Genomic DNA, 25025 nt, shown 5'->3' with positions numbered 1-25025 from the left:
GCCTTCTAGCTATTATCTATCAACCAAATAAAAATCAATAGGCAGTAAAAGGAATTAACCAGATCCGTTATGGACACGGTTGACACAATCAGTAGCTAATGTGTAGTAAACCACTTTGTTTACCAAGGGCCATCATTTACAAGCATCGCCATCCATGTCAATATTTATGTGCTGCACAACCCTGCAACGGAGATCAGGCCATCTTTCTTTCAAGCTGCCTCACTCCATACTGCCACAGGGCACTGAAAAAGGGAGGCTAGAGAAGCTAATGACATCCTCCCCCTTTTGCCACTGCCCTCTGCCAGGATCATTAGCAATTCTGAACTGATTAATTGTTGAAATCCCAGCCTTGAAACAGTGTTTAGTTAGAAGAGCAACTGCTGAAAAGATCATCTTAATATGGGCTCCAGAATTAATCATGTGTACTACAGTCAGCAGCTTTCATAATAAATTTACCACACTTCAGCAAGTCTGAATAGAGCTGAAAAGTTTTCTTCTTTGCTTGTTTAAAGACAAGACGTACCCGAGTCCCTTACAGTCTAATGTGCAGCTCCGAATTGTCCATGGCAAGAAAAGATTAGATCATTTTAGCCTTCTCTGAAAAGCTGAACTGACAAAACAAGGGAGGATGGAATGCTAATTTTCAATGAATAATGGGAACTCTAGATGCATAAGCAAATGATCAAGAACAATATAAACAGGCACAGGTATGAATTTTCAGGGCAAATAGCTGATCTGGGCATGTGCTTGTGAGATCGGAACCCTAGCATTATTGATGAGAATTTATTCGTCATATCTACTAGGGCAGACACAGCTTATTTTACCTTTAGGTGGTGAGATACATTAGGCCACACAGAATATTATGCTGAGCCACTACCACTAGAGAAGTTAGGATGAGAAATGGTTCTTAGCCTAGGAAGGATATATTAAGAAAGATACTTAAGAATGACTCAGTCGTTTCTCAGTGTACAATAAATGGCACCCACTATTGCATCCATCTGATATGCTGGTGTGTTATCTTATGATTTTAAAGAAATATTCATTCAATTATTTTTTTTTTCACTCAATTATTTTATTATGAAAGGATACCAAAGGTGATTAACTACAAGGAGGTCAATGTCCTAGGATGTTTGAAATCTATACTCAGCCCAAGGAGCAACAAGATTTCAGTGGTATTTTAATAGGTATTTTTCTACAATGTGAAACAATTCCTATTTGTAGCACCACGAGCCCAAGGACATGTCAAATTAGAGGGAAGGGTGCTACAGGGTAGAAACGACAGAGCAGGCTATTGAATAATTGTTACAAGCCAAGATAGAGACAAACCCTGGAGAAAAGCCACTATCTGGCAGTTTGCTTGCAACCACTTTGGATTTAGTTCATTATGCTCATAACTTCACTCAGATGTAAACCAAGGTGTTTCCTCTGGGGAATAAAACTATACTATATAAGGGCGCCTGGGTGGCTCAGTCGGCTAAGCGACCAACTTGGTTTCCGCTCAGATCATGATCTCACGGTTCGTGAGTTCAAGCCCCACATTAGGCTCTGTGCTGACAGTGTGGAGCCTGCTTAGGATTCTCTTTCTCCCTCTCTCTCTGTCCTTCCCTTGCTCGCTCTGTCTCTCAAAATAATAAACTTCAAAAAAAATTTTTTAAAAACCCCACTATACTATACCTACTTGCTTTTTTAGATAAAAAAAATTAAAATTAAAAAGTTCTATGTTATATCCCAAACTACAACATGCTGCTAATATTAATGATTATTTACTTAAGTAAATATACACAAAATAATCTATGTTATAGCTTTATCTAGGTCCAATGATCAGAAATCAGTAATGGAAATTAAATTACATTGAATTGTTCTTGGTACCTAGATTTTTCCTCATAGGTTATTCACTGCTAGTACCTATTTAAAACTATTTGTACTACATTAAGAAGTCTCAGTTGTTAGGGAGATACATATGGATACACTCACCAATTCTTTTGAAGTCAAGCCTGATGCCACCATAGATATTCTTTTGTTGACTCTTTTTGTTGAAGACATCGTTTCTGGCTTCTCCTTGCCCTCAATGTCTTCCCTCTTATTATACCCAGCAGTATTAGTAATATGAACAGCAGCTGTACTCTTGGCTGATTCTTCAACTTGAAATTGGGGTAATTTCAAGGCAGAGGTTGAAGTTGGCATGCTGCTAACATGAACCGGTTCTGGGGCTCTGTCCACAGAGAGATCAGACTCAGGGTCATCAGAGAAGAGGCTGATTCCAGATTCGAAGTAAGGGGTTCCCTCTGAAAGGCATGAGGAAAGAAGTTTAACCCACACGACAATGAATTTGAATTATAAATAGTATTCATCATAATTCTATATTTTAAAAATGAAAGTTTAAGTCAACAGACTAAAGAAATATAACAGCATTTCATTGCCAGTAACGGGAATACAAGTAATTTTAAATATTCCTTTCGAGTTTTTATTACCTACATTCTCCAACTGTTTAACAATGAACATAAAGAACATATAGTACTTTTGTAAGGGAGAATAATTTTGAAAAAAGAAACTAATACTTGATTTTTGTTTCTTTATCCACAACATCATTGTCTTCTTGACTTAATAAATCATCAGATACCCTTACCAAATTAAAAATAGGAGACCATTCCTGAAACATTTCAGAAAATGTCACTCCATAAGGAAGTAAGCATAGCTACATAGAATTCATGAGATTCCTAAAATGACCTTAATGAACATGGCCAAATACTACATTTAGGTACCAAAGTGTACCTTTCATAATAATGTGTTTTTGAGGACTAATTTAAAACTTTCTTTACTGATTAAAAAACTTTGATTTATAAGCCATAAAACACACCATTCAGTTATAGTGATTTATAAGGCATAAAATACCTAGTCATTTATATTCATTAACTCATAAAATAAGAGCTTACTTTGTGGAGATTTGACTCATTTTTCTTTTTTTTTTTTTTTTTTTTTTTTTTTTTTTTTTAATTTTTTTTTTCCAACGTTTTTTTATTTATTTTTGGGACAGAGAGAGACAGAGCATGAACGGGAGAGGGGCAGAGAGAGAGGGAGACACAGAATTGGAAACAGGCTCCAGGCTCCGAGCTGTCAGCACAGAGCCCGACGCGGGGCTCGAACTCACGGACCGCAAGATCGTGACCTGGCTGAAGTCGGCCGCTTAACCGACTGCGCCACCCAGGCGCCCCTTGACTCATTTTTCAAAAAAGGGCAGACTGAAAACTTTATCCTAGGGCCCTAGAATTCTTTTCTTTTACTTTTTTTTTTCTTTTTTTTAAGTAATCTCTGTGTCCACCATATCTGAGTTCCGGGTTGAACTCACAACCCTGAGATCAAGAGTCACATGCTCTACTGACTGAGCCAGCCAGGTACCCTAGGACCCTAGAATTCTTATTTAACAGTTGAAATAAATTTTTTTTTTTTTTCAACGTTTTTTATTTATTTTTGGGACAGAGAGAGACAGAGCATGAACGGGGGAGGGGCAGAGAGAGAGGGAGACACAGAATCGGAAACAGGCTCCAGGCTCTGAGCCATCAGCCCAGAGCCTGACGCGGGGCTCGAACTCACGGACCGCGAGATCGTGACCTGGTTGAAGTCGGACGCTTAACCGACTGCGCCACCCAGGCGCCCCTTGACTCATTTTTCAAAAAAGGGCAGACTGAAAACTTTATCCTAGGGCCCTAGAATTCTTTTCTTTTACTTTTTTTTTTCTTTTTTTTAAGTAATCTCTGTGTCCACCATATCTGAGTTCCGGGTTGAACTCACAACCCTGAGATCAAGAGTCACATGCTCTACTGACTGAGCCAGCCAGGTACCCTAGGACCCTAGAATTCTTATTTAACAGTTGAAATAAAATATTTACAGTACACAAGACTCTCCCATTCTCAAAACTGTTAGAGCTAAACCTATACAGATATATTAACAGCTGCAATAATTTTCATGTAAATTTGGATTAACATTGAAGCAATTTTTCTAAAATGGGTTTAAGTATAACAGAAGCCCTCATGATAGACTACACATGCTAGACATCTGAAAAGTTGATTAACTGAAATATCTTTAGGTCAGATTCAGAGTAAAACAGAAGTGTTTTCTCCACTAGAACAGATAAAATATTACCCAGATCTTGTCTTGGCATATAAGACTGCTCCATGAAATCTCGGGGCTCTGACTTAGTCAGTTGTAGCTCCTCCCCATCGACAGCCTTAATTAGCTCCTTCTGAGACAGGCAGTTTGTGCTCTGAAGACTGCTTGAGTGGCTGTGCACACACTGCCTAGTATCTAACAGCCAGGATTGAGAAGGAGAAGACCTAGAAGAAGGATGAAAGGAGAAAGGTGCCAGCACAGCTTATGAAAGGGCTCATCATACTTCCGGGGCAGCTAAAGCACAAGTCGAACAGCTTACTGCCAGAGAGACGGGGAATGACTAGTGAAAAAGAACCCGAGTGACTGCCCAGAAGTCTGGATCCACGATGCCTGCCAACATGTCAGGGCTGACAGACAACATCTCCTCTTAGGGTCTGGGCCAAGGCAGTATATCTCTTAGCTGTTTAAAAGCATGTCAGCAAATTTCTGTGTCCCTCACTCAAATTCTATCCACTATTCCATTTGAGTCCAAATGGATGTTTCAGAATCAAACAGATCTCTCACAAAAATACAAAGCTGATTAATTTTGACATTTCTACACTCATTCTTTCTACCCAGTTTTAGCAGAATTCATAGAATCATCCCTACCTCCTACCTTTTCAATGTCCAAAGCCATTCTAAAACCAAAGCCAGCTATAAAGTATTGTCAGAAGAGTATATGCACCCAGTGGTTTATTCCTCTGCTCTTTCAGGTGTTTAGGACTTTGCAGAATAAGATACTTATCAACAGATTTAAAGGACACTTAACAGATTTGAAGAATTAATACTCAAATGCATCATTTATACTTGTCTTTAAATAATAAACAATGATTAATAATTAATCATCAAATTATTATAATTATAATGGGTTATATAATTTTTTTTTTTTTTAAATTTTTTTTTTCAATGTTTTTTATTTTTATTTTTGGGACAGAGAGACAGAGCATGAACGGGGGAGGGGCAGAGAGAGAGGGAGACACAGAATCGGAAACAGGCTCCAGGCTCCGAGCCATCAGCCCAGAGCCTGACGCGGGGCTCGAACTCACGGACCGCGAGATCGTGACCTGGCTGAAGTCGGACGCTTAACCGACTGCGCCACCCAGGCGCCCCTATAATGGGTTATATAATTAAAATAATATAATCGATTATGACATAATATAATAATATAAATTAACAATGGACATACATTAAATAATTGTCAATTAAATAATTATTGGGTGGAGTTTACTACAAGTCAGGCAATAAAACTAGGCCCTGTGGATTAAAGAGGAGCAAAACCTGAGTTGTAAAGGGAGGATGCTCAATCAATGTCTAGGTTCTTTAATACAAGACTCTGGAGGGTACACTGGGGAAGAGGGGAAGGAGGTATAGAAATATTTAGTCTAAAATATATATATTTTTAAGTCTACTTATTTATTTTTGAGAAAGAGAGCATGAGCAGGAGAGGGACGGAGAGAGAGGGACAGATTATCCCAAGCAGGCTCCATGCTATCAGCACGGAGCCTTATACAGGGCTTGAACTCATGAACCATGAGATCATGACCTGAACTGAAATCAAGAGTTAGACACTTGATTTAACCAACCAAGCCACCCAAGTACCCCTTAGTCTAAATATTAAATGGATGGTTAGCTCAATTGATTAAATGTGGCAATGAGGTCATTACCTCTAAACATGAGTTAGTGCCTATAGAGGCCAGACCTTTGTCTCCTCTGTAAAAGCCACAATGTCAGTCTCCCAGCCTCAAAAATATATCCTCAGTTCAAGAGGCTTGAAAGATAGTGTGATTAGATTATTGACAGCTATCACTATTTTCAGAAAGATAAATAAAAAATAAAAATATATGTATACACAGTAGGAACCCAATAAATATGATTCCTGGGGTACTTTGGTGGCGAAGTTGGTTAACCATCTGACTTCAGCTCAGGTCACGATCTCACGGTTTATGAGTTCGAACCCTGTGTTGGGCTCTCTGCTGACAGTGCAGAGCCTACTTTGGATCCTCTATCTCCTTCTGTCTCTCCTACTGTCTCACTCACACACACTCTCTCTCTCTCTCAAAAATAAACATTAAAAAAATATATGATTTCTTTTCCTTCCTAGAGTGGTGAGGTGCAGGACTCTAATGGGTCTGAGATTCTGTCCTGAACTATCAAGGAGGAACAACAGTCCAAACTTGTCCTTCTCCCCCTGTAGTATTGTAAAGATCCAACCAGAAGGTAGATAAAGTGCTATACAGCCTTATCTCAATAATGATTTGAACAGACATCCCTTTAAGATATTCTGAATTTTCCTGGGTAAATCAATAGCTAAACTTTTTCTAGAGAGACAAAAACTTTGATTAGGGCAAGGGCTGCCTTGGAGAAGAATACCATCAGCCCTCAGGCTTGTTTAGCTTTCAGTTCTGAATTTTATTCCGACCTTCAGGAGGGACAGATCGTGCTCGTAGCTCATGCCTTGTATAGACCCAGAAAACATACATACAATTAAACAAGAGTGTCCTGGAACAATGAGAGGTCAGAAATGGCTCTTTACAAAAAACTAAAGCAGTATGGTGAAAAAACTTAATAAGAGCTCAATATAAGTAAAGATGTTACTTAGAAACCACAAATTGACATTTATTACTGCTTACCTTCTCATTCCCGGTTCTTTAGTTTTACTGGTGGAACTATCCAGAGATACTTGAAATTTGTCAGCAGAGAGGCTTTCGGGATTCTGGCTTATAAGGCAGTCACTACTTTTCTCTGAAGTTAATACTGCTTTAAATGGAATGAGAAAACAAAGAAATCTACTTTACTGCTCTGTCTTAAGGGTGATAATTCAGGTGAGGATATCGATTCTTTCAAAAGCAGCAATCTGTAACAGTCAAATTAGTTTTAAAACAAGTGTATCAGACAGAATTTTATAAACATAAGTGATGCAGCACCAAATGAAACAAAATGACTAAAAAATAGTAATGACAATAAAGGACACACTTCAAGACAGGAGTAAATTAAGATATCCAGCTGAGACGAGGCTGCAAAAAAACATATATTTTTTGGCCCTGGATGATAAGGAAACAAGAATAGGAAATGAATTTTTATCTGTGCAGCAAAATAAATTATTCTGAAATCGCCTCAGATAACAAGGAAGAGAAAGTACTGGAAAGCACAAAGCACATTCCCTACTGGCTCCACATCAAAGACTAGAGGATGGGGGTTTGAGCTTTTTGTATGTATGGGGAATTAAGACGGGAATGGTCAGATGAGAAAGAAAAACCAGGTGACGGTTTGCTCTCCATTTGCAATGACTAACAAAAAAACAAACAAACAAAACTAATATATACACAAAAACCAAGGTGCTGACTGATAAGGAACCTTGAAGTAATCTATGGAACTAATGATGAAATGGCACCAGAAAGGAAAAAACATACAACAGACCCAAGGCAAAGTTCTGGCATGTTAGTGATTTTTTTTTATTTATTAATTCCTCCAAATGTATTCTTGTAGCACTGCTTTCTAGGAAATGCCTTAAAGGCAGAAATCTTTAAAAAGCAAAAGCAAATACTTAAAATTACAAATGTCTTCTACCCACTAAAAAGTCACTGACAATTGTAATTTATTTTGAGCCTTTATTAGAAAAGCTACAATGCATAAATCAAGGCAGAAAAACTTAAACAAAAGGCTGTATTAATTAACCTGTGTTTTAAGTCACTGGGTAGCCTGGAGGGAAATCTAATCCTCAAATGTACTATTTATAGTTTCCTTCATGTGCATCTTTTCTGGACCTGTACATTTCTAGGAACCCAAGAACTCCCAACTGCTGAAAGGAAGCAGAGTCTGACCATGAACCAGCAGGTTTTTCTTCCAACTGTGTATGTAAAGCTTTTTAATTCAGGTATCATTCCCTCCCAAGTCCAGGATGATAATTGAGAAAAGGTAGTGTGTGGTTTCAAAAAAAGTGAAAGGGTACAGAGCAGGGTGAGAGAGCTTCAGACACAAACAGAGATGTTAAAGTCATTCCACTGCCTGAACGTTTGGCATGAGTTGCTCTTCTCAATACAATATGGCTCAAGCTACAAAGAAATGAAGCTAACCTGAGTTAGGATTCAATAACTCAACAGTACATAAAAAACACGGGGCAAAACTCTTCTGCTCTTCTTCCTTTATCCGTATTTCATAAACACAGGATCCAGAGCCCAAGTCCTGGAACAGTCCCTCTTAAATCACCCCCTCCTCTGGGGGGGTCTTAACATGTTATATTCTTCACGGCTAGGGAATATGGGCTAGACCAAACATTTAATAAACTTATTGACTATTATGTGCTAAGCATTATGCAAAGTATTGGGAGGGGAAATCAAAGGAAAAGACATTGGGGAGAAAGGAAAGATATTAAGAAATGATAAACTACAAAATACAGAACCTACAATGAAATTCAGTTTTAAAAAGTACATAACCCATCCATGCCAACTGATTCAGAATTTCTGGGGCAGGGACCTAAGAATTTTGAACAAGTGCTTCCGGAAATGAATGCACTGCCAGATGGAAAAGCTCAGATATGTCTGCAAATCACTTCCGCTATAACAGGTTATAATCTTACAAATGCTAATGTTTGCTTTATGAATGACAGGTAATTGGAAAAAAAAAAAAAAGTACCTGATAGGAAATAGCTTTACTTGTAGAGGAAAAGTACACATAATTTATAATGGGTAAGGATACACATTTGCACAAAAATATGCAGACTTGGGAATGACCCCTAGATAAACCATAGGGCAGATCTATGCTGAGGGCAGGACATTTGATGTAAAGATCCTACAAAAGGAGCTTTCTTCATCTTTAAGGATATTGGATCTTAAAAATAAAAACTGGTGAAATCCAAATAAGTCTAGAGTTCCATTTGTTACTAGCAATGTACCAATGTTGGCTTCTTAGGTCTGATAAAAGCACCATATAATGTAGGATGACAACATTAGGGGAAACGGAAACTAGATAAGGGGCAGAATTCCTGCAGGAACTCTCTGTACTATTATTGCTATTTTTCTGTAAGCCTAAAACTATTCAAAAATAAAAAGTCTATTAAAAAAGATGTCAGTACAGCTAAAGGTAAACAAAATACCCTTCCCAGGATCAAGAAGCTCGCTTGAATTTCAGTTCATCTCACACCAATTTAAGAAAAGAAAAGGCACAAAACTTGAATTGATATTAAGTTGATACTCATACTCTTTCAGAAATAAAGTCACAAAATTCCAGAAATCATATCCAGAAATCTCCTTTCAGTAAGTCTGGGGTGTGTTTCAGGGTTTTAATCATGCAAATTAAAACATTTACAGAGTGACTATTATGTTCTAAGAGTTCTCTGCCCTGTGGAATCTACACTCTAGTGGGAGGTGAGGAGGAACTCTACACAGTAAGCAAAACAAATTGTGTATAATTAAAAGCTAATAAAGGTTATGAAAAAATAACAGTATAACAGGGGAAAGTGGGGCTGGAAATGTCAGAGAGGTAAAAGTTACAATAAAAAACATGGTGGTTTATGGTAGATCTTACTGAGCATTGCTCAGTAATTTAAGATCAAGTAAGTCGCATTTGAGCAATTTGTACAACATATTCCAGTTATGCCAAAGAGATCATGGAGGACACTTTCTGTGGAGCTGGGAGAAAGGACTTTTTTCTTTTTCTTTTCGTAGTAATCTCTACATCCAATATGGGGCTTGAACTCCGAACTCTGAGATCAAGAGTTGCATGCTCTGCTGACTGAGCCAGCAAGGTGCCCAAGGAATTTTTTCTTTTAAGCCAGGAAATTTTCTTTAAACTCTTTAAAAAAATTAATTGAGAGAGAAAGAGAGAGAGAGAGAGAGAGAGAGAGAGAGAGAGAGAGAGAGAGAGAGAGAGAATCTCAAGCAGGCTCCACACTGAGCACAGAGCCCAATGTTGGGCCCGACCCCACAACCATGAGACCATGACTTGAGCCAAAAGCAAGAGTTGGATGCTCAACAGACTGAGCCACCCAGGTGTCCCAAGCCAGGAAATTTTCATAAGCCTCTCCTCCATCCTATCCTCTCAACATTTACCCATCCACCTGATTAAGCGCCTGACTTTGGCTCAGGTCACGATGTCATGGTGTGTGAGTTCAAGTCCCACATGGGGCTCTGCTGTCAGTGCAGAGCCTCCTTCAGATCCTCTGTCTGTCTGTCTCTCTCAAAAATAAATATTTTTTTTTAATTTTTTTTATTTTTTTATTTTTTATTTTTGGGACAGAGAGAGACAGAGCATGAACGGGGGAGGGGCAGAGAGAGAGGGAGACACAGAATCGGAAACAGGCTCCAGGCTCCGAGCCGTCAGCCCAGAGCCCGACGTGGGGCTCGAACTCACGGACCGGACCGCGAGATCGTGACCTGGCTGAAGTCGGACGCTTAACCGACTGCGCCACCCAGGCGCCCCAAAAATAAATATTTTTTTAAAAAGGTTTTCAAATCCATAGTAAACTAGAATGTATAAAAATATAGCATTTATGAAATTTTAAAATGAAAGAAAGCAAGCCACAAGAAACATGTCATCTGCAGATCTTCAGGAAAAAATAAATGCACAACCCCACCTCCTGTCAAAGAGGAGACAGTAGATTTACACACATATTCAAAGCCAGACAATAACATTTTCTGCATTGTGCATTAACATGGAAAGTCTAGTCTGTTTTTAGACTGAAGATAGTGAAAGCACCCCAAAGAAGAGAACCGTGCTGGGGACGAGACTTTGGGCTTCGTTATCTGGGAGATGAACTAAATGAAGGTACAGTTACAAAGAAAGCATTTAAGGAAATACATTTTGAACCACTGCCATAGCAACAGAGTTCCCAGCTTCTCATGCATGAGCTACTGTTTCTCCCTGAACATGAACATACTGCAAGGCGCATTCTGGGATCGGAGCCACAGTATTCTGGAGAATTAAGACTTGATTTCCTAGAAAGATGAAAAGGAAGGCCCTAAGGCCCCCAGCCAGACTGGGGAAGGAGCGACAAAGAAGGGACCTGCACACTAAATTAGCTGGGTGGGTATCATGGAGACAGTGGGGAAGACCAGTTTGGGAGGGCTCACCACACCTGCCAGTCCGGAAGCAGCAACACCCTCTGTGGCACCCGTGCCTGCACATAGCCTCTCATCTCTGTGTCTGCAGATCTGCCCCTATTTAAAACCTGCCCGATGTGCTGTCTTCCACAAGGCTCTCTCCAATCAAAAACTCAAATTTTCATCTCACTTTCCTTCATTTACACATTATTCCTCAGCTCTGTGCTCACTTCTTACAGGAAGTCAGCTCTGATCAATCCCAACCTGCCTTGTTATTCTAAATGCCTTCTCTCAGAGGTCTTGTGGTCTCGTTGATCACTAGAACACTGTTAAGTTCTGACTCTCCCACATAACTAGGCTTTCTGTGGATCATGTTGCAATTCCTGACACCTAGGACATCTGTCTCTCAAAATTGGAAAGCACATTAAATAGGGCTTTGGGATCTGACACCACTGTTATAAGGGATGAGCCTTGTTTTTTATGTTTTCTAGAATGATGGAGTTTCCTATTTCCAATCTCCCCCAACTCACTCAGCTTCCTATGGGCTCCCCATAGCCTCTCCTCATTGTGGGTACTCAGACAGTGACACTTCATGACTGTCCTGGTTACCTTGTAAGGCAAATTAGTTGTGAGCAGGGACTAGAACCAAGGCTCAAAATAAAATTACCCATGGAGTGACTCAGCAAACCTATGCTGAGCAAAGAACATAAAATGTTGGAGTTAGGCCCGCACTTTGGGAGGGGAAAAACTTTGCTTTGGCCAATATTACAAACCTTTCTCTGATGTGTTTTGTTCCGGATTGAACAGGTCCTCAGGGGCATAAGAATCTGTTATGAGGGCAGGGGAGCTATTAGAAGGCTGGCTCTCGTGCTGCTCTAACACGGCTTCCAGTTCGGCCATTTCCTGCTGGAGCTTGATCAGGTTGTCTTGCATGGTATCCCTCTGCTACAAACATTAAGAAATGACACCAAGAAAGTCACACTCTTTTAGCAACTTGCCAGACAGCAGGAATATGTCACACCAATTAATTTTAGCATGGAAACAGAAACCATCTTGAATGGAATTATGAGTTCTGGTTGAACACCTTTTCATCCAACCATATTCCTGCAATTAAGGCCCATGAAGTTATTTCAGAATGATGTCAGAGCAGGGAAAAAATGCCTCAAACTCTCCCAAACAGACTTGTTTTATTGTGATGCCCTTTCAACATTGGTTATTTTCTCTTAAAGCTAGGGAGCAAATGGGGCGCCTGGGTGGCTCAGTCAGTTGAGCGGCCAACTTGGGCTCAGGTCATGATCTCACAGTTTGTGAGTTCGAGCCCCGCGTCGGGCTCTGTGCTGACAGCTCAGAGCCTGGAGCCTGCTTCAGATGCTGTCTCCATCTCTCTCTGCCCCTCCCCCACTCATGCTCTGTCTCAGAAATAAACAAACGTCAAAAAAAATAAAAAAATAAAATAAAGCTAGGGAGCAAAAAACCAAAATATTCAAATGCTTTCAATATTTAAAATTAGCAAGATTCTGTAACATTTTACCCAGGCCATGTTTCACAGACTTGGTGCTGTGGGACTTACAAGAGATTTGAGTTAGTCCATATAATAATGTCTGCCTTCTGGCTTATGAGGACTCTTCCTTTTCTGGGATTCTTTGAACATTTAGTTTCCAAAAGAGCGAGCAAAGAGTTAATTCACTGGTTTATCTATTCATTCAACAACCATTTGCTGACCATCTATTACATGCAAGGCACTGTTCTAGGGGCTTACAGCCCTCGTGGTGTTGCCATTCTGGATCCAGAGAGGGTACCAAGAGATCACAACAGACAAGGACCCGCTAGAGGGAAGGATTTAGCAGAAAGAACCTTAGGAAATCCTATAAGGACTGTTACTGTTTTTAATTCAAAATAATGGCTCTTCTTGTTTATGGGACTTCTGATGTTTATTTCTCCATTTTAAGAAGGTATCTGCTAAGTCTTAGGTTTTTGATAAGCAAAGTATTTGGTAAGTAAGGAGCCTTCCAAAAAATACATGTCTTCATTACTATTTGAAGGAACATCTATGGTTGCCAGCAAACCCCAGGGAAACACAGATTGTTTGACCCTCCCTTTCTTCTGATCCTTGAAAATGACTTTGCCCTCTACTAAAAACAAGCCATCTACTTTCTCCTGCTACACTGTGTTCATAGTTTTCAGATGTTTATGACCAGAAAATGTGCTCCCAGCGTCACAAAGGCTTCCGCAGCTGCCCCGAGATGCCTTGCTGCCAAAGTCTGCAGCAGCGCCATTGCCACCACGTGGTGCTTGTGGGTAGTTCTGTCAAACCCTGGCCATGGGAACTGCCTCAGTAAATCTGGAATGAAACCACACACAGGTATCTGACAAGCTTCAGAAGCTGTATTAGTCACTTCTGCCATGACGACCACATCTAATTTCTCTGTTGCCATTAAATACGTTAGAAAATCAGGAAAAATAGTAATGGGAGAATTGTAATTAGAGAGCTTGCCTTTGGGTTTTCCCAAAAGGAATTACTTTATAACCTAAATTCCCTTGTAGGTAATTGCCCAGACACATTTGGGAGACCAAGACCAAATTGGTTACTGAAGGTTTGTTTTTTTTTGTTTTTTTTAATTCTAATTCTTAAATGTTTCTGGAATTACCCCTATTCTTCTTTTCTACTCCCAATATGCTACTCTGATCTCTTTTAATACAGCTGCATTACTGTGGAAGTTCTTTAAAACTCATTATTGCCCTCAGGATAAAGCCCAAATTCCTAAGCATAGCATTCAAAAGGCCTTTCACACTCTGATTTTTTATTACTTCCCCAAACCACCCATATGCCCTGTTTTCCAGTTACACAGGACAACTTTGTGCTTTCTGGACATATCGTGCCTCTGTGTCTTTGCCTTGATTGCTGCCTCCCTTCGCTTTCTACATGGAATAATTCTTCTCATCTTTCAAGGCCCAGCTCAGATGGCCCCTTCAGAAGTCCCCACCAAGAATACATCTACTACCAGGAACAGATGATCCCTCACTACTTCACTGGCTAACACACTAGTATACAAAAGTGGAATACTGAACCCTTCTTAAATTTTATTTTAATTTTTTAAATGTTTATGTATTCTTTAGGGAGAGAGAGCGTGCATAAGCACAGGGGAGGGGCAGAGAGAGAGGAAGGCAGAATCCCAAGCAGACTCTGTGCTGACAGCCTCAAACTCACAAACGGTGAGATCATGACCTGAGCCGAAATCAAGAGTCGACGCTTAACCGATTTGAGCCACCCAGGCACCCCAGGACCCTTCTTGATAGGTGGAATCCTTCTTAACCATTTTTGTATTCCTAATGCCTAGCAAGTAGTAAGTACTCAGTAAACGTTTAATGCAGAAATGAACTAATGAATGAGTATAGTTAATCAGTCTTTAATTAAAAAAAAAAACAAAAAACAAAAAAAACAGGGCACCTAGGTGGCTTAGTCACTTAAGTGTTTGACTTTGGCTCAGGTCATGATCTCACAGTTGGTGGGTTTGAGCCCTGCGTCGGGCTCTGTGCTGACAGCTCAGAGCCTGGAACCTGCTTCAGATTCTGAATCTCCCTCTCTCTCTACCTCTCCCCTGCTTGTGCTCTGTCTCTCAAAAATAAATAAAATGCTAAAAAAAATTAAATGGTACCAAATTAGGTTTCTCTATCTCCTATATATTTCTTCTTAGTTCTGTTAAACAGCTGGAGGGAAAAGATCCTGCTCCCATCATTTTGCCTGTCTGTTACTTTAAATTTCAGTTAGCCGTGAAAACTGACTAGCTCTGTTTTGAGAAGATTCTTGATAAAAACAATTTACAAAATGAATCTTGAACAAGTAGACACATCTCTAGGAAGAAGATCGGGATTATGAAAAACAAAGGGGTAGTTTATTGAATGTCAAATCTAATGCACTATTGCTAAGCCCAAGAGAATTAAAAGCTGGAACCTACAACCTTAAAACACAAGGGACAAAAAGGTGAAAGGCACTGGTGAAAGTTTGACAGGGCCCCAAATCCACCTAGGAGTTGCAGAGAAAAGGCCTCCTTAGTCTTTTCATTCATTTTGTCACCATGGCAATCCTGTAGGGCGGGAAGAATATTGGTGACAACTCAGGTACGAACAGACTGAACAGGCCACTGTCTCAAAGATTTCTTCCTGACTCCAGCAGGTTTCAGTCCTAGAGGGATCTGCTCTGTACAGAAAACGGGCAGAAGACCAGCCCTTTCTTTCTATAGCCCTCACAGCAATGCCAAGAATTAGAAGATTTTAAAACTGGATACCACCTGGTCTTAGCAAAGGTGCAGGGAAGTGAGAACCATCAAGTACTACAGGGGCTGCAAAAGTATGGATTTGTTCAATCTTTCTGAAGAACAATTTAACAATATGTATCAAAGATGAAAAACTTCAGTTGTAGGAATTTATATTAAGGAAATCATTGGGGATGCGGGCAAATCTTTAGCTACTATCAAGATACTACTATAGTGCTGTACATAACAGCAAACTGGGTCTCTTACTTTGAAACCCTCATATTCATTAATAGGCCAAATAAATCACGGCTTACCCAAAGGACAGAATACTATATAGTAATCAAAAATGAGTCATTGAGGGGCGCCTGGGTGGCGCAGTCGGTTAAGCGTCCGACTTCAGCCAGGTCACGATCTCGCGGTCCGTGAGTTCGAGCCCCGCGTCAGGCTCTGGGCTGATGGCTCGGAGCCTGGAGCCTGTTTCCGATTCTGTGTCTCCCTCTCTCTCTGCCCCTCCCCCGTTCATGCTCTGTCTCTCTCTGTCTCAAAAATAAATAAAAATGAGTCATTGAGGGGCACCTGGGTGGCTCAGTTGGTTAAGCCTCTGACTTTGGTTCAGGTCATGATCTCATAGTTTGTGGGTTCAAACCCCACGTCAGGCTCTGTGCTGACAGTTCAGAGCCTGGAGTCTGCTTCAGATTCTGTGCCTCCCTCTCTTTCTGCCCCTCCCCCATCACACTCTGTCTCTGTCTCTCTCAAAAACAAATAAACATTAAAAAAAAAAAAGAATCACTGAGGAAAACTGAATGACATCGACAGAAAAAAACATTACAGTGGAGTATTATGTATTTTTAAAATTTTTTAAATATTTTTATTTATTTTTAAGACAGAGAGAGACAGAGCATGAATGGGGATGCGGCAGAGAGGGAGACACAGAATCCGAAGCAGGCTCCAGGCTCCGAGCTGTCAGCACAGAGCCCGACGCAGGGCTCGAACTCACGAACCGTGAGATCATGACCTGAGTTGAAGTTGGACGCCCAACCGACTGAGCCACCTGGGCGCCCCATGGAGTATTATGTATTTTTTAAAGATAAGGAGCACACCTATCTTTGTGCATACACAGGAAAATGGAAGAATATGCATGAATAGTTAATAGTAATTATTCCTGGGTAACCCATAGAATTTAATCTTTTAAATAATTAATGTGAGCATATGGCATAAAATTCAAGGCACGAAAGGACATTCAGAGAATAAGGCTTCCTCCTCCTTCTCCCAATCTGTTTCCCCACTCCAAGGGCAACTACTATTAGCTGTTCAGTGAAGATGGTTGTGTTAATCTTTATTTATTTATTTATGTATGATGGGTGTTAATCTTTAAATACTGTGATAGAGAGTACTTTTTCGAGGAGACTGTTCTGCCTGTAGTACTGAAACATTCATGTTACCAAATGTTATAGATAGGACAACGCTCCTATCCCCTTCCTAAGTAACCACAATATTGGTCTTGGCCACGAGATACAGGAAGTAAAATTGTGTTACTTTCTTTTTCAAAGAAAAAAGAGGACTTACAGGCAGCAAAGAACAACTAGCAGATTTAAAAAGAAAGAACAAAAAGAAATCTCCACAAAACAACAAAAGGCTAGATCATCTCTAACAGAACGAGAACTCTGTGGGCTCCAATTTGGAAACAAGAACAAACAAACCCCTCTCTTTAATACAGTAGTGTCTTCATAGATATTTTTGCTATAGGGAAAATTGCTTTTTTTAAAAAATATTTTTAAAAAATATTTATTTTCAACAGAGAGAGAGAGAGAGAGACAGACAGACAGTGTGAGTAGGGGAGAGGTAGAGAGAGAGGGAGACACAGAATCTGAAGCAGGCTCCAGGCTCTGAGCTGTCAGCACACAGCCTGACATGGGGCTCAAACTCACGAACTGTGAGATCATAACCTGAACCAAGGTCAGTCACTTAACCGACTGAGCCACCCAGGCGCCCCTAGGGAAAATTGTTTTGAAGGTTTAGCTTATTCATTAAATTCAGGATGTATTTTTCGCAGTCAACTAGATGGTGTGTGTGTGTGTGTGTGTGTGTGTGAAATAAAAGGCAGCCTGAGTTCCGTTCAGGTGCTTACTACCTACTCTGAGGAGACAAGGTACCACATACAACTGTTATACCATTAATTCTAAAGCATGATAAAGCAAATGTCAGAACGTGGGGTGCCTGGGTGCATGCTACTGAACACAGAGGACACAACACACACACATCCACATAGGCTTTTTACCTGAGTGGTTAAAATATCACTCTGAGAGGACACCCCTGAACAGTCTTCAGAGAGGCTTGTTTCACTCTCGTACCCAGATGCCGCTTCACCTTAAATGATGATAAAAATAGCTTCAGATGTAAAAACAGCACATACTGCAACTCGTATCCTTCTCTTCCCATTGGTGGGACAAATTTCACTTTCATGTCATGCAAAATGATTACATTCCTTGTTTTGGGACACCTGGATTTCCTATTGGAAATCATAACAATGAAAACTAGAAACAAGTCCCCCAACAATTATATCTCATTCAAACAGACAAGATGTTCTAGCTGGGTAAAGGACTTTTAAGGAAAGGCACCTTAGGAGGAACACGTATAAAGTTTAAGAAGCAGTTACTTTAGTTGCACTTGTAAACTTGTAAACTGTACTCTCCCAAAAGGCATCAACATGTAGCTCATTTCTATACTACAGATGGTGGCAAACACAAAAACCTGGTTCCAATACCTAAGTTTGAATCCACACTCTGCTCTTCTTCGTGATTATCCTCTTCCAGGCCAGGTTCCCTTTCATCATCATATGAAACCAATTCCTCATCACTCAGAACGTCCACATTTTTGGACTGATGCCTCACTTGTTTGGAAGGAGGATCAAACATCAAGAAAGGATCCTGGGTATTTGTATTAACAGCCGAGTCTTCCGATGCACTGCACTGTGAAGAAAATAAGCTACCGGAACACCTCGCTTCCTCACTAAGGTGATGTTCCTGGGACTCCTTTGCTGATGTTACCTGGTTACTGCAGTCATGTAAGCTATCCTTCAATGATTCTAGGTTCGCCCCTGTTTTCTTAGACAGACCCTCCGTGGCAATGGCATTATGGCTGGTAGACTGAGAAGGTATACTGGTTGCTTTACCAAATAGTAAGTGTTGGAAGCAGGGAAGCTCTTCCTCCTCACTAGACACGTTCTCTTCTGAGGACTGTAACTTCCTGGTCTCTGTTTGGTGACCCTGAGCCAGATGTGTATGGTCTAAAGGGCTAGGGCTCCTTCTGAATTCTCCTTTCTGGACACTCTTGCCAAAAACAGCAGATCTTTCCTTAGCACTTTCAGCAAAGCTGATTTTTCCCTTTATTTCATCACCATTTAATAGATCATTGGGTGTCTCAGAACAAACCTGAGAAGCACGGCTACTTTCCATAGGTTGTTCTACATTATCGGAAATTAGACATGGAGAAAAATCTGCATTAACAGACTGAACTACTCCTTCATTTTCTCCTTGCCTTTTCATTTCTGGACATTTACAATTACTTATAGGAAGACTTTGCTCATAGACTTCAGGTTGCATAAGACGTAACCTGAGCATAGCACTTAACTTAGGTCCTCGGTTTCTACCCAGTTCTGTTTGAATGTTTTCACCACTGGAACCTACTTCATTAATGCTAGAGCCTACTTCATTAGCACTGGAACCTACTTCATTAACACTGCTTGAGCTAACTTCTTTAAAAGTGTTTTCTCTAATGTTATTTTGGCTAATTGTGCTCACTGTACTTTGAATGACGCTCTCATTTCCCACTGCTCTTTCAGGTGACATTGAACGCTGCTCAAACTTTTCCTCTGACAGGTTTTTCTTACATACAGCATTAACAGATGATCTGATGGGAGAAAGTGGTGGTATATGATAAGGATTTTTTGAAATGTCATGGTTATTTGCAATAAAGAGTTCAGTTTCATTGCCTCTGAACTGAGATGACTGACAGAGGCCAGGGACTCCTTTTATGCTACATTTGGCATAATCACCTGGCTTCTCCACTTTCTGACTGACTGCAGAAAAGCCTGCAGTTGCACGGACTGCCTGCACGTGCTTGATTTCAGACTGTTTCTTTCCCTGATTTTCTTCTTTTTGTTCATATTCAAGAGCGACTTTTGGACTTTGTTTCCTTAAGGATGTGGAACGGGCCCAGACTGTAGCACATTCCTTTTCTGGATTTCCTGGATTTGAAAACAGAGCAAATGACTGACGTTTTGAAACCTTGAACGTATTGTATAAATACTGCGTATCAAGTTCATTCTCTTCCATTTCTATACTTGTCTCCTGAGTATGGTTATCTTCACGTCTCAGAGGATCTGTAAAACCCTCTGTGCCATTTCTAGTATCTTTGGAACAACCATGGATAGCTTCCTCGGGGTTTTCAATTACTGCACACAGACTCACATGTTGATTTGGTGCTGTTTTTGCCTTCCCTAGGGTGTCAGCTTCCAGTAATGAGATACTATCCTGAGTGCCATAATCGGCATCAGGTACCAATGAAATACTGGTACTCTCTATAGATCTTTCAGTTTGCAAACTTCTTCCTCCACTCGATACCAGCTCTTTGGGATCTCTGGTCCCATCAGACACGTGAATCGTTCCTCGGCTCTCTTCTAGTTCTTCTCTTTGAATGCCAGGGTTGACAAACTCTTGAAGTGTATTAGAACTTGAACAGTTAGTAAAAACCCCAGGTATGTTTGTTAAATTTAGCTCTGGAAAAGTGTTACTGGCAAGTCTTTTATTTATTTGTTCATTTGGCTTGTTACGCTTCTTGGCTCCAGGTGCAGGTTCTTTATTTTCCACGAGTTGAAGTGTTTTGCTGTGTCTGACTAGCATTTGTTCCGAACTTTTTCTTTTCACCATCTCTTCACTGCTAGAACAGCTATCAATCTGTAGTTCGGTATGATCAGGTGGGCTTGGATTTCTATTGACTACTAATTCCAGCGCACGCATGTGCCTGGTAGAGGACTTCCTCCTCAGCCTGTTCTCCTTAGGTGCCCTTGAACTGTGGCTATTTAATTCTGATTCCATATTACTTATACTGCTGCTTATTGGTTCAGCTTTGGTTCTAAAAGCAGATTCTTTTTCCAATGATTCTGTTGGCTTAGCATTTTTCTCTTTCTGAACATAATCACCTTTTGTCCCATTCTCAGGACCATTATTTGTTATATTCATCACATGACCATTTTGCCCTATTCGATCAGTTCCCTCAATTAGCTTTTCAGGAGTCTTTTGAACAGTGGCCAAATCTACTTTCTTGATAAAATCCTCAGGATGAAGGCCTGCTGTAGATCTCCTTTTACGCTTTGTTTTATTTGTGAGGGGATGGGCTTGTGTTATCTGAGGTTCTATAGCACATGCTCCTATAATGAGATCTTCACTTGTGTGGCTCAAGTTAGGAAGGCTTGCCTTCCTCCGATAGGTTTTCCCAAATATTTTATCTTCAATATTACTCTCTACTGGTTTGGTGTGGACTCTTTCACTTTCACATATCAAAGCATCATGAGGATCACTGGCCATTAAGTCTATTTTCTCAGAAGAACCAGAATATCCATCCACTTCATTTGGAACTTCTACTGGACCAGCTACTCCAGGATTCGATTCAGATCCCCCATCATGTGAGTCATCAGAAGTTAACATTTCATCACTTCTGGAAAACCACTCATTAACTTTCTGTATGCTACTATTCAGTGTTATCCAAGGTACATCTTGGGAATCTCTAGGACTGTCAGAGCATGGAGATTTCTGCTTACTCAGTTTTCTCCTACACAGGGGATCAGCATTCAGAACTACCTTTTTCTCTGTGCTGGGAGTCTGCCTATCATTACGTGTTTCCTTACTTTCAGCCCATCTGCTCTGTTGGCTCCTTGCTACGCCAGGCTGTTTGCTTTCATTACAGAATTCAGCCTTTTCTACATTCATTCTGTCTTTAGTGAGTAATAAACTGCTGTTCTCATGCTGTAATGAGCTGGCATGAGTATTTGTGGCACATGGCTCCACATGCAAGTTTGAAACAGAAATACCCTGATACTTTTCTGGATGTTTTTCAGTTGCATGCTTCTCAGTGGTGGTCAAATCTTTATTACTGGGTTGACGATGTTCAATATTTGTTATCTCCTCAGAAAATTCACAAGAGGCTGAAAGTATACAAAAACAAGGTGCTTAAAAACTGAATTATCATGAAAAAATAATGTCCTTCATACAACTTGCAGGATAGAAATAAAGCAACTGGCTATTTTTAGAGAAACTAACCTCATAAACCACCAAATACACTGAAGATGTAGCTCATGCCCTTTCCCAGAATTTCTATTTATCTAGATTCTCCTTATTTCCACTCAAGATACTTAAAATTTTAATTTCAGAATTCCCCTTATTCATAAAACATACCTCCTACTTCTGTAACCTCTGACAATGAACTTAAAGCAGACTGGGCATCAGACATACAGTGCTCTATCTTCAGATTCATACTCTATTTAAATACCAGTATACAAAAGATGAAATATAAACATATCAATTAAAAGTAAAAGGCAACAATCAGTTACACAGGCTACTATTATAATCACATCAGTCTAGTGCCATTGAAATAGATCAGGCTGTACCATGACATTTGAAAAAGAAAGATATTCTAACTCTGCCAAGAGATGTTGTGAATTATAAATGTCCCAAATGGTCTTCAGAATAATCTAATTACAGTACTGAATCCACCCATTCTCTCTTCATTGCCCATTAAGTTGGGAAGACTTGTCATTACCCTTTTTTGCAGGATTCAAACTGGCTTCAGCTCTGGCTCCTTGAGGGGTGATTCCTAACAATTCGTCATCTCCCACACTATAGAGAAGAGATAGAAGCCTTAATGCGAAATGCTAGTTACATGCTCACAGAGTTGTCAAATGAGCAAGATCAAGTATTTTAGCTCCTCTAGGTACTATTGCAATAAGCTGATCAATTTAATTCACTTTCTGAAATTTGCTCTTTCCTTTAGTAACTTCCAGTTATAGTGAAATGGTCAAAGACTAAAGAAGGAAACACATTCACAAAAATCAGAGTAGTGTGGATACATTGCTTTACGGATGTGCAAAAGAGAACCAAAATTTAAATGGTAGCCGAACAACAGCCAAAAGATGGTAGAGAAAAATACCAATGAAATTTAAAAGTGTATGTTAATGAGGGGCACCTGGGTGGCTCAGTTGGTTAAGTGTCCGACTTTGGCTCAGGTCATGATCTCACGGTTCACAAGTTCAAGCCCTGTGTCGGGCTCTGTGCTGACAGCTCAGAGCCTGGAGCCTGCTACAGATTCTGTGTCTCCATCTCTTTCTGCCCCTCCCTTGCTCGTGCTCTGTCTCTCAAAGAAAATGAATAGGGGCGCCTGGGTGGCTCAGTCGGTTAAGCATCCGACTTCAACTCAGGTCATGATCTCGCGGTCCATGAGTTCGAGCCCAGCGTTGGGCTCTGGGCTGATGGCTCGGAGCCTGGAGCCTGCTTCGGATTCTGTGTCTCCCTCTCTCTCTGCCCCTCCCCCCGTTCATGCTCTGTCTCTCTCTGTCTCAAAAATAAATGTTAAAAAAAAAAACTAAAAAAAAAAAAAAAAAAGAATAAATGTTAAAAAAAAATTTTTTTTTAAGTGTATCTTATTGAGAACGCAAGAGCAAAGATATTTAAACAAAGAGAGCACTGGGATGGAGTAGACACTCCAATAGAATGCAACACTGCCTCTGTGCTTCTTTTCCAACTAAAAATCATTTCCTCCCACTTGAGAGATTAGGAAAAAGTCATTCGTAAACAAGATCTGATTAGCAATGACAATCACCATAGATCACCAAAGCCACCACAGATCTTAGAGTCAGGCAATAATTCCTAAGGAAAGTAATTTGACAGGTAACCCAATTGGGGTGGCTTGTAGATTACTGTAGAACTGATGTAGACAAAGCTTGAGGGATAGATGGAATTAAGGAAGAGAAAAAGAATTGAAAATTAAGTCCTTTAGTATTTTCATGAGCCAAAATTACCACTGTGTCAATACTACTGTTCAAGGAACTAAGTTAGACATGACCATGGGCTGGAAGCAAGTTTGATTGGAGTTCTGTTATTTTAAACTCTACTAAGATAGGCTTTCTCAACTATAAAAACAAACAACCATCAAGGTCTATTCCAATGCTATGATCCTAATCGAAACACCAATCCTTAATACTAATTAAACAAACACAAAAATGCCGGCTTCATAGACAAAGGCTCTCTTCAACTCACCTGAAATAACTTGCCTTATTCACTGTATCTTCAGAAGAATCAGATCCTAAAAAATTCCCCAGATGACCAATCAATAAAAGGATTTTTATTAAAAGGGCTAAACTCAATAAATGTACTTGTTGCAAAACAGATATTCAAGAAATATTACTGCACACTCACTATACACAAAATTTGCAAGCACAATGATACATATGGCAGCCAACACAGAGACGTAGTTACAAACACAGGATCTGACACCAGAATTCCTAAGGTTGAATCACAGCTCTGCCCCTTGCTAGTTTTGTTATCTTGGCAAAATGTCTTCACTTCTGTGTGCCTTTATTTCCTCATGTGTAAAATAAGTATAATAATATTAACAACCTCAGAAGTTTGTCATGCATTTTAAATGAGTTATACAAATAAAGCCCAACAGTGCCTAGACCACATAAGTGGTCCTAAATATTCACTATTATAGTTATTTTGTTTATTTTTATGACACAACATCTGTTGTCTTGGAACTTATGATCCTAAGACGGGAAAAGATTTACAAGTAATTTCAAGAGAATCTGGTAAGTGTGATGGTAAACATACAGTGGTGTTTGGGAGCCCAAAGACGACCGGTCATTCTTTCCAATTATAAAAACGTTCTAAAAGATAAGACAATCAGAGACCTGTTTGAACTGAGCTTGGCTTCTTAAAAGTCTTCCTAACCTAGTACAATGTATCTTGGATCCCTCTAAATGCTGTGGCCATCCCATTAGGTTATTTCTTATCCCTACTCTCCATCCTTCCAAAGCATATTTACACATGCTAGACAGCCTTCCTTTTGCTCTTTTTATAAAATAAGAGTCTTCAAGGTGAGAGCTGCATCTTTTACATTATTTAGAACACACCATAAGGCTGGAAAAATAATATTTTATTTTCACTTTCCAAAGCTCCCTGCCATCGTACAAATTATGAGGATTTGGTATAACTATAAGACAAATAATCCAGCAACTATTATTCTAAATTTACAAAATCTGTGTCTCTTACCCAATTCAATGTAGACAGACTTATTCTGTGGTTGTATCTGCTGCTTTGTCCTCAGAGATCTCACAATTCCAAAGTTAGAGAGTTGGACACTAAGACTGGTTTCCTGCTAAGCAGTAAAGAATGATCAACTATTTGTTGGCCAGTCCTGTGTTTCTTTTCTTAAAGAGAAACTCCAGGCCATGGACAAAATAGACGATCATAATTAGCTAACATATGACACCTGGAAAAAAACACTTGGCAAATTGCACATCAAAATGTACGAGTTATGT

At 39.9% G+C, this 25025-nt stretch overlaps 1 protein-coding gene across 12 annotated transcripts in view; it reads right to left on the bottom strand.

The window, feature by feature from the left end:
* The window catches only part of BRCA1 (BRCA1 DNA repair associated), a 60724-nt gene that overhangs the window by 14745 nt on the left and 20954 nt on the right, over positions 1-25025 (bottom strand). For 5 of the 12 annotated variants that reach the window (XM_058702615.1, XM_058702614.1, XM_058702612.1 and 2 more), the window contains exons 7-15: positions 24757-24862; positions 23746-23791; positions 22253-22329; positions 18201-21638; positions 17715-17803; positions 11957-12128; positions 6777-6903; positions 4141-4331; positions 1975-2285 (exon numbers count right to left, since the gene is read on the bottom strand). In XM_058702615.1, coding sequence (XP_058558598.1) covers positions 1975-2285; positions 4141-4331; positions 6777-6903; positions 11957-12128; positions 17715-17803; positions 18201-21638; positions 22253-22329; positions 23746-23791; positions 24757-24862 — 4557 coding nt within the window. The remainder of the gene's footprint in view (positions 1-1974; positions 2286-4140; positions 4332-6776; positions 6904-11956; positions 12129-17714; positions 17804-18200; positions 21639-22252; positions 22330-23745; positions 23792-24756; positions 24863-25025) is intronic. The other 7 variants (XM_058702617.1, XM_058702619.1, XM_058702621.1 and 4 more) reach the window with 7 other exon arrangements.

This window comes from Neofelis nebulosa, chromosome 16 (genome assembly GCF_028018385.1).
Source record: "Neofelis nebulosa isolate mNeoNeb1 chromosome 16, mNeoNeb1.pri, whole genome shotgun sequence".
Lineage (NCBI taxonomy): Eukaryota > Metazoa > Chordata > Mammalia > Carnivora > Felidae > Neofelis > Neofelis nebulosa.
Note: the sequence above shows the minus strand (reverse complement) of the source record. Positions and strands in the feature narration are given on the sequence as shown.